The following is an 11,031-nucleotide window of genomic DNA, read 5'->3' as shown; positions in this document are numbered from 1 at the left end:
GTTCAAATTTGAGAGATTAAGTCAGATTAAGTATAGGCTGATTAACTCTAACTATTTTAAATTTGTTAAAATGATAAAATATAAAATATAATTCATTTTGGACTTATGAAATTGAAATCTAGCATAAAACTTAGGGGTTGTTTGGTAGCACTCAGGATTTCATTTAAGAAGGATTTCGTAATCCTCTAAATCTAAATTTACGAAATCCTGAGGAGGTAAATCTTGAAAATTGTTTGACAACATTTATGATAAATCCTATGTGACTGTTTGGCTATACAATTAAGAATTTAAGACAATTAAAATATTTGACGTGTATTTCTTGGATAATTAAAGCATTTAAGATGGTTAAAATATTTAAGAGAGTTAATTATTATTTATAATATTTTATAACAATCATTTGCACTTAAAATCATATTTTATCCTATTAATTATTTTGAAATAACTAAGTATTTAACTAATAATTTTAGTAATAATTTAATTAGTATTACTTAATTTTTAATATTTTAAATTATATTACTTAAGTTCTCCAACAATAACTTGTCTAGGTTTTGCCTTTCTCGTCTTATTTCTTTCGGCTTCGTTCCTTCGCAGGAGTGTAAAGTTTTGTACGAGTTCTACTTCGTTCGTGGCTGTTCGACTTCGCTCCTTCGACGACGAGCGGAAGTTACGACATTTTTTGATCGGAAACAACTGGAGCTCGCTTGCTGTGAAGGTAACTTTCTCCAAATCCCGTAAATCAGCCGAACCAAAGGATTTCGTGAATCCGGGATTTACCACGAAAAGAGGGAATTTTCCGTCAACCGCGGCTTTGATTTACCGTGAGATTTGGTTTTGCATTTTTGGCCGTTTGGCTGGGATTTAGCTCAAATCCGCTTCAAATCCGGTCTAAATCCTGCATCCAAACAGCCCCGTAATGTCCATTATTCTTATTATATGGTCGGTTTTAAGCTCATTTCTCGGTAAATGCATTTTATTAATGTCAATGAATATACATTTTATTTGGGTTTTCTTACAAATAGTTAGAATGTTAATTAATTCTTTGAAAATATTTGATTTAAGGAATATTTTAAGATTTTTGTTGTTGTTATTCTTTGCTTGGGGCTTCTTAGCATTAGTTTTCGCATGGTAATGAATATATTTTGGTTATAGATTCTATTGAATTTAGAGTTTATGAAGTTGAAGTTGGGTTAGATTTGAGTCACAGTTGAACCATAAGAGCACTCTTGATTTTCTTGAGGTAGGCGACTCCTAATCTTTGTTGAGGGATCGACACACCTTTCATTAGGGGAGTTCTAATGATGTTTGGATATGATATTTTTTTTTAATGTCTTAGTCCATTTGTGGTCATGATTGTTCGACAAGTTTTACATTGACTGTCGACTACCAAATGCAACTCTTCGCTTTTCTCATCCAGAGCTTGGGACCTGGTAATGACAGTATCATACATTAAAACTATAGAAGAGAGTAATTGAGCATGCATGGGTTAAGACATGATACTAATGTTTCTCAAAATCTATTTGGATTCATGCTGGGTAGGTCTACTATGGAAGCTTACTTTTGTTGAGAGGTTTGATGGAGAATTATAGAGGGAACAAGGAGGATCTACATATGATATTTATTGATTTGTAGACAACATAGGATAAAGTTCCAAGGGAAGTGCTTTGGAGAGTTCTAGAAAAGAAATGAGTTAATAATGCTTATATTCAAGTCATTAATGATATGCATGTTGGAGCTGTTACTTGTGTTCAATCACAAGGCAAGGATATGTATGCAAGAGCTGTTACTTGTGTTCAATGAGGTATGACCTAGTATTTTCCTATTTCAGTTGGATTACATCAAAGATCAACTTTAAGCCTATATCTTTTTGCTTTAGCTATGGATGTTATTACTATAAATTTGCAAGAGGATGTATCATGATGTATGCTTTTTGTTGATTATATTCATCTTATTGATGAGAATAGAGAGAGAGTTAAAGGAAAACTTGAATTATGGAGGCTAACCTTAGAGTCTAAAGGTTTTCATTTGAGTTGATATGAAACTGAATAAATGGAGTGTAATTTTAGTAGTATTAAATCTAGTGTGGGGATTGTAATTTTGGGAGATTGAGTTATTAAAAAAGAGTATATATTTTAGATATCTCAAGTCTATTGTTCAAAGTAATGGTGAAATAAATGGGGATATTATTAGTAGAATTCAAGTTGGATGGTTGAAGTGGCATAATGCATCAGGCTTGTTGTGCGATAGAAAAGTACCCCTCAAACTTAAGTGAAAATTCTATAAAATGATGGTTAGACCTGCAATGCTTTATAGCGTAGAATGTTGGCCATTAAAAGAGAAGCATAAAATTAAGTTCTGTGTTGCAGAGATGAGGATGCTCAGGTGGATGAGTGACTTTACTCTTAGAGATAGAATATGAAACGAGTATATACGGGAAACGGTTGGGGTAGCTCTAGTAGCAGATAAGATTAGGAGAGTCACCATAGATGGTTTGGTCACATAAAATTGTAGCCTTCTGATGACCTGGTTAGGAGAGTAGATGTTTTATATTTGACCTATATTAAGAAAGACAATGGTTGACCTAAAAAGACTTGGTTAAAAATCATTATAAATTACCTTTTTTAATTATATTTAAATGAGGATTTGACTCTTAATAGGACACAATGGAGAAAAAAGATTCATATAGCCAACCCCACATATTGAGGTAAAGGCTTGATGTTGTAGTTGCTGTTGTAGTCTATTTGTGGTTTATTATTTGATAATTGCCATGTTTGCTTTTATTTTGAGTAGAGATATTTATCATATTAACAATTGGGCATGAATTGTATTTCCTTCATTATTGTATAATGCCATATTGCTTTAGTCCTCATGTCTCTGATATTGCTATGATGCCAATAAATCCATTATGGCTAACATATCTAGATATTGGTGGTGTATATTTGCTGTTGCATTGTTGCATAATACTCATTACATTTCACCTATGATGCACCGACACTTATCCTCAAAGAAGTGTCCAGTGTCCGACACTTATTTGACGCGACACTCGTCCGACACTCCTTCGACACGTGTCGGGCACGTCGAAAATGTGTCCAATTAAAAAAACATTAAATACAAATTGGACACACGTGTCTTATACACATATCTTAAATATTTTTTAATTTTTTAAAATATAATTTATTATATTTTGTGGGATTTAAATTAAATTTCTTATTTCCTATCCACAATACCAAATCAACGTCAGCACTTAATACCTATTCATCGAATATTCTCATTTTCACTTCTCTTTGACAGTGAATGTATTTTCATCTCCTCTCTCGGTGACTGATAAATTGCATCGGCGCCTGACTCTTGACATCCTAATACTAATCATTTTAAGCATAAATTCTTTTTAAATGACTTATTATTTCTAAATTATCTTTAAAATTATACTTATTTAATTTTATATACTATTTTTAAAATATAAAAACTATAATACCGTGTCCAACCCGTGTCCGTGTCCCATATTTTCAATAATTGATGTGTCTCGTGTCCATGTCATGTCATATCCGTGTCGCCGTGTCCGTGCCTGTGCATCTTAGCATTTCACATATATATAAAAGAATAAGGTTGACAAGTTTGATGCAAATGATTGTTGTTGTTACCTTATTTTGGCTTGCGTGACCAATAAGCTTTGTATTAAATCTGGCAACTGTATTGAGAGGGTTTGATGTACTGTCACATTGGTGACAACATTCCTATTAATAGCTTAGGTTACTGTGAGAGGCTGACACGCAATATATAAAAGTTTTGATGGAATATCCCTTGATATTTCCTTTATAGATGCGCACAGCGTGGATATTTGTTATTGTTTTAGCATTTAATTGCATTATTGTATTTTTTTTCCACAAATTGTTTATCGAAATATTGGCTATTGTTTAATGGTTGCTATTTCTAGATTTTCTTGCTTATATAAAATTTTCTAGCTTATACAGTTACAATATTTTGGATTTTACATGCTTGTTAATCATGTCATGTTATTGATCATATTGTTTGCTTTAGCCACACATTTTATGCCTTAATGAGTAGGTTTCTTGTACTTATATAGTGTGACACAACAAGAGGGGGGGGGGTGTGAATTGGTGTCTTTATAATAAAATTATCAAAAAATTAATAAAAGACACTTTGATAGTACTCTGTGGAATGAGCTAGTAAATATTTTTCAATTGAAATTAAATTATCTGGAGAGAATTCAAAACAAGATATAAACAAATTATGAATTTTTTTTAGCAATATAAAATTTTATTGCTAAACAAATCTTTCTTTCATAAATCCTAATTTTTCTTTTAATATAAAATTGCAACTTTATAATGATGAATGATCAAAATTAATTCATCAACTTTACAATGCAGGGTGTCGTAAATTATAAACAAATATCTCATCACAAATCCTGTGGGTATCATAAGAGTAATAGAGTATGGAAAAGAAAGAAAGTGCAAAACTTGTTTATAGTAGTTCAGTTTATCGGCCTATGTCCTCTGCTTGAGAATTAAATTGTTTTTCTCCTTTTATTCCAAGCAATGCAGATATGCCTCCTTCCTTTACGGGTATTGGAGAAATCCTTATACCTCCTTTTCTCCCTGAAAAGTATGGTTTCCCTAACAATATGACTTATTATTTCAGAATTATTGAAAATATCATACACATCATCAATACGGTCTAAATCACACAATATGATTTACTATAGATCAAGTTGTTTTAATTAATCATTTTTAAGTCGTTTCTAGGCCATTCTTTTATCTAAGATTTAACTCTTGTTTGTGTACTTAGTTGTTTCCTGTAAATCATACACCTTACACATATAAGAAGACTTTAACAAATATAAAAATACAAGCCTTTGATTTCTCGCTATTCCTCTTTCTCCTTGATGGCTTTAGATCCTTCATGAATGTCTCCTACTTGAGCTTAGGTTGAGTGCACCTTCACAAGCTTGATTGACATCCAAGTTGTATGTCCAGGACCTTCATCTATTGTATTACTGAGATGTTAGCAGAAATAGAAAACAATACACATAAACTCATCAACCAAAAATCAATGCAACTAATAATATTTATAAAAATCAAAACCTTGTAAGCTTATAGGCTTATGGTCTTTAATAGTATTGAGTTTGGTTTTGCAAGCATTTTCATGATGAATTTTTAGTTTTAGTAGATTCGTGTTTATCTCACACAAGAAGGTGATTAAGGTCATAATTTTAGTTGTATTATTTAATAATGAGTTAAAATATTTATTAAAATTTTGATTAATAAATTAGTTGGACGTAATTTGATTTTAGATGCTCTATCATATGTTTGGTGGATATTTATTGTTAAGGATAGTTTATTATTTATTAGATAACTATAGATTTATCAACTCGCCTTATCTTTTTGGGTTGGATTATTGTCAAATTTTTTGAGGATTGACTGTCGGGTTGTGATAAGTAGTATAAGATTCTAAGTGTCAATTTGTTAGGCTTAGTCTTTGAAGGGAGTTTTTTTATGCGTGAAAATTTAATGTCTTATAAATTTATAAATAGTTAAAAAATGTAGATGTCATGAGATGATAAAATTAGAGATAGTGTAATTTTTTATATTGATCTCATGGTACCCATAGGAACTTTGTGTTTAAATTGATTATCATGTTATTTTACATGTTCTATATTGCTTTTTTTAATATCTTGTGTTTCAGGATTTTCTTCAACATTCAAGAGATGAGACTAACATCTTCTTTAGCGTGCTAATCGTCCCCATGAGATCAATATCTTGAAATTCTCAATTGGTTGGAAAAAAATAGTAACATAATTTATATTATTGGTTATTTAATGCATGGTAATATATTGCATTTAAGTTTGGGAATAAAAAAAGTCGAAGTTAAAATGAAGGAATTACTGATTTTGATTGTCTCAATGCCAGCTTATTGAAACCCATAAACAATTGTGATTGTATAGTTTTTTAAACAAGGTTGAAGTGTGCGAAATAGAGAGAAAATCCTATCTTATAATCTGAAGTTATGGAGTCCACATTTCAGTACTGTAGATTTCTGTTTTGGGTGCTAATGGTATTAAAAGTTATAGCTTTTTGAGGAACTAAACAATGCTGATTTGAGGTTCTGTAGGATTTGATCGGTTTGGCTAAACATCTTTTGCAACATACCTATTTGTTCTAGGTTAAACAAAGAGGGTGGTTGTTTTGTTTGATCATGGCGGCCGATAAATGATGACATTGCTTCACTGATTTTCAATCAATAAGTTTTCTATTGAATTTCCATCAAGTTATTTTTTGTGTTTAAACTTGCGGTAGTGACATTAGAAGTATACATACCTTGAGAAAGCAAGGGTTGACCTCTTTGGGTAGGTTGAAGCTACGTGACATTCCATCATGATTTTTTTGCGTCTTTCTTCTCTACATGCTTTTATTTGGGAGATTTTTTATCCTAAATATTTAACCTCTGATTTCTTTAAGATTCTTATTTAGTACAAGAAGAAACTTAGATATAACAAATTTTGGATACTTGGCAGCGTCTCCAGGATACTCCTATTGTATGTTCTTCAAAGACATTCTACTATTGCCAAAACTAGGTCAAGGCATTGTAGTATGGGTTGACGGAGAAACCCCCTTTAATTTCAAGTAATTTTGCCATATTTTCATTGTCAGAGTAAGTTTTCTTTGCGACATCCATGATTTCTTTTGCGGTTCCAGAAAACATGAAATTTTGACCAATTTCATTTTCTATGATATTGATAAAACAATATATTATCATTTTTTTTCATATCTCTATACTCTGAATTTTGGATCTTGTTTTTGTGGAGGAATGGCATCACAAGTAAGACAATCATCTTTGATTCTGCCTCTGATGAATGTCATAACTATTTAGGCCTATCGGAGCTAATTTTGCCCATTTAATTTGTGCCTAATAAGAAGTTTTCACTTAACATTTTGAGTCTATTTATGTATTTACCATTTTTTGAAGATTAATGGAGTGATGAATTATCTTTTCTCGTAACACCATATCTCTGTTTTCCTTCATGATTTGAGTCTCCTTTTTCTTCCCCAAATAATGACTGAATATTGTTAGTAGGTTTATAATGAAGACAACTTCTCGAAAAAATTCAAACAGTTAACTTTTTTGATGGATCTAAAATAATCATATTTTGGCCACATCTTCACTTCGGTAACATGATTAGAAAAATAGTGTTTGTATTTTTATTTTTATGCACTATATAGTCTAGAGGTATTTTTTTGGGTTTGCATAATCTCGTATTGAAAGAAGACTCTTACCGATTTCTTCTACTTATTTTGATGTATCACAATTATTTTCTTATTGTCTTTCTCTAAGCAGTTTCTATGAAAACATTTGTAATTTGCTATTATTTTCTTTTGATTTTGGTACTATATTGAAAATCTAATAATTATCTTTTTTTTGCAGCTTTTATGTCAGGATCAGACATCAGCATCCAGGAGTTTCATAAGATTTAGCTAGAAGTTTTGATTTTGGGATCTTCAACTATTTTATTATGTCAGAGGAGGAAGCAGTACGATCCAGAGAGCAGCAAGGTGAGGAAGAAATTGGAGGAAATCAAAGAGTTTATGATCACGAGGAGATGGAAATAGATATTGAAACAGAGAAATCAAGGGAAATGAGAAAGCCTGATACTAAGCAGGGAAAGAAAGAAAGGCGGGAAGAAAAGGACTATGGAGGTAAGGATAAGGAGAGGTCAAAGCAAAGGGAAAAAGAGGATATTTCTGCTAGGAACACCGACAAACATGGTTCAAGGGAACGGTTGGGCATTAGTAGAGGAAAAAGGAAGGAAGATCAGGAGGATTATGGTAAGAAGATGGAGGAGCTTGAGCTGGACAAAGAGAAAGTTAGGGACAAGATTCGGGAGAGGGATTATGATCAAATAATGCATCGAGAGGATAGAGAAAATGAAAGAGCAAAATATAAAGGGAAGGAACATGAGAAGGGAAAAGATATCGATCATAACAAAGAGAAGAGCATTGATAGGGAGTGTGAGCTAGGCCGAGGTCATGGAAAGGATAGAGGAAGGGAGGGAAAATTTAAAGAAAAGGAACGTGACAGAGACAAAGATATAGGTCGTAGTAGAGAGCGAAGCATTGATAGGGAGCATGATCAAAGTCGAGATCATTTGAAGGATAGGTCAAGGGAGGGTGAGAAGGAAAAAGAGGTTGAGAGGGATAGAGGATTTCATCGTGAGCGTGAGCACAAGAAAGAGAGGGAAAGGTTACATGATTATCATAAGGATCGAGGCAAAAATTGTGAAAGTGATAAAGATAAAGAACATGATAAGAGTAAAATTCGTGATAGGGATCATGACAAGGATATTGGTAAAGAGTTCGAAAGAGATAGAGTGAGAGAGAAAGATCGTGTACGGGGAAAGGAAAAAGACAAGGATCGTTACAGGTCAAAAGATAGAGAAAGGGAAAAATTAAAAGATCGAGAAAAGGAAATAGTTAGTGACAAATTAGGAGAGAGGGGTAAGCTTGAAAAGGACAAGGCCAAGAAAAAGAATAGAGAGATGGAAGTGGATATGACAGTAGACCATGATAGATCAAAAAGAAGAGATGAACAGAGGGATGTTATTATAGATAAAGAGGTTGAGGTGGAAGAAAACCTTCTTGCCAAAAAAATGGTAGAGATTCATGAAATTGGCGATGCTTCAAACAATATTTCTCTTGATGATCCTAGTGTGAAGGCGGTGGGTTCACAAACTTCCTCTGAGCTTAAGGAGCGTATAAAAAAGTAAGTTTTCTTGGATCTCTTTTTAAGTTGTTGATCTAATACTCTATGGAAACTCATCTATTTCTTATCAGCACTTGGGATCTACCAATTTTAATTAAGTTGAAAAACTATGGTTAATTTCAATTTTGATGCTTATCATATATATTATTCCTATTTACTTGACATATATTTTTTTTCATATGCATCTCTTTCCCTTAATGACATGCTCAGATCTTTGTTTTGTTTTACTATCACCACTTCCTTTGAAAGATATCTATTGATAGTAAAGTTGCTTTTACAAGAATCTTTTCTACATTTCCATGATTTTTATTGATTCGTTACTAAATTTTTCTTTGACTTGTATTTCGTTTATTTAAACATGCTAAACATAAGAGTTATCCTCTAATGGACAAAAATTAAATCAATGCACGAAAAAAACGTGTGTTTATAGTTGAAGGAATCATAGTTGTGCCAGTTGTATTACACATGTGCATGAACATGTACTCTATGTGTTATCTACAATTTAAGAACAACTGATCTAAACCTTTTATGAGGATTTATTCGTTCATCAAACTTATTGAAAAAATTGATAGCTGGTAATATATCTCACTTAAGTACTTCTTCAACATATTTTTTTGAAATCAAATCTATTGAGATTATTGTAGATGCCTTTTTATACATGCTTACCAAATTTATTTAATTTGAGCACTACAATATGAAATTAATAAATCATTTATTTAACTATCTAGAAGATCCATTCAACTATTATTGTTCTATGTTTGATGCATTATTAAATCATCTTAAAATTTTATGGCTTTTTTCATCATACCAACTTTTAGGCACATGTTCAATTGTTATATTTATATTATGCTATTGTATCAAGGTTTTAAAATTCGGTTTCAACTTCCAAACACATCATAACATTTCTAATTTCAGCGTTTTCATAGTTTTGTAAATGTCAGGAATTTATTTCGGTAAACTTTTAATAGAAAATATTATTTTTTTTAAGATTCAAAATGAAGAGAATTTCCTACTTGGTACTCAAAATTACAACACATGAAATTTGATGGAGCTTTAGTGCTAGAATTGTAGAATCGTGACTTAATATATTTGATAAAATTTTGTTAAAATCTATGAGTATTGGGTTTATTTTTTAATTTTTTTAATTTTTTTTTAGTATTGGGTTTATTTCTTGAAATTTCATTGTATTGAAACTCCCAAGGAATTTCTGTCAACTTTCTGAAACTAGGCAAATTTGAAAATATTAATGTCCTTTTATCGGCTTCAAACAAAACCAAATTGAAATCACCAAAATAGAACCTTAATCACCGAATTTTTATACCATGGTTTGAATGGTTAAAAAGAACGCATGTATGAAAGAATTTCTGATATTTATTTTGGGCTAGTCCCATGGTTTAAGGTTAGATCATTCCTACTTGTCGGGGAATGTTACACGCATGAGCTGACTTTCTATAGATTTGATTGGGGCATCATGCTTGCCGAGATAATCTCAATTTAACTTTATACTAGAGGTGATGATGTGATATAGAACTAAATGCATTGGTAGAAATGCAAGGCTTGAAATTACTCGCCTTTTTTAATTAGAGCAACAATAATTAAGTTAACTCGGAGAGATTTTAAACAAATCTTTAAAACAAGCAAGATGTAAATCAAGCTTAGGCCAAATTACACGATAAGAGTTAGAAGCATAAATAATCAATTTCAATCACAATTAGCATAGCATGGATGAGTTCAAAGGAAATCCCTATGTTAACATATAAACTAGACACTAATTGGATCCACTCACTCACACTCTTGATGTAGACTAAATAGAGATAGGTTGTACAACCTTTATGATGCCACAGATTAAAGGGAAGATTTAGAAAAGCAAAACACTTGGAGGAGAAATTCATATTTATCAGGATTTGGAAACGATCTGCCACTGAGCGGGAGAGAGTTATTCGTCGATAGTGGCGGCGAGGGAGAAGATAATCATTTCGACGTAGTCTTTTATGGTTTGATCGATCTCCAAGTTGATGTTGAAGAACAGAGATTTGAGGATATCAACTTGACCTTGATCGTTGTATTCAAACCTGTGGTCAAGTTCTGGATCCGCCATACATGAATGACAACAACTATGGGATGTAGGAAGCTCTTGGACAACAAAGAGGGGTTTTCCAGCAAGCAAGACAACAAAGAATTCATTCTGAAATTTCTGGACAAAAAGTGCAATTTGTTTTGGGAGAGGAAGGGATAGGAAAATAAAAGTCAGATTTTGGG

At 32.0% G+C, this 11,031-nt stretch overlaps 1 protein-coding gene across 4 annotated transcripts in view; it reads left to right on the top strand.

Annotated features, from left to right (window-relative positions):
* Positions 1 to 545: 545 nt before the first annotated feature.
* Positions 546 to 11,031, top strand: part of LOC110102744 (SART-1 family protein DOT2) — a 75,727-nt gene continuing 65,241 nt past the window's right edge. For 3 of the 4 annotated variants that reach the window (XR_002303868.2, XR_002303867.2, XM_020831202.2), the window contains exons 1-2: positions 546 to 712; positions 7,438 to 8,772. Coding sequence is in view for 2 of the 4 variants with exons in the window: in XM_020831202.2 (XP_020686861.1) it covers positions 7,526 to 8,772 (1,247 nt within the window). In the remaining 2 variants the exon portion in view is untranslated. Of the gene's footprint in view, positions 713 to 747; positions 911 to 7,437; positions 8,773 to 11,031 lie in introns of those variants that run through there. The other variant, XM_020831204.2, reaches the window with a different exon arrangement.

Source organism: Dendrobium catenatum, unplaced genomic scaffold (assembly GCF_001605985.2).
Source record: "Dendrobium catenatum unplaced genomic scaffold, ASM160598v2 fragScaff_scaffold_1557, whole genome shotgun sequence".
Lineage (NCBI taxonomy): Eukaryota > Viridiplantae > Streptophyta > Magnoliopsida > Asparagales > Orchidaceae > Dendrobium > Dendrobium catenatum.
Note: the sequence above shows the minus strand (reverse complement) of the source record. Positions and strands in the feature narration are given on the sequence as shown.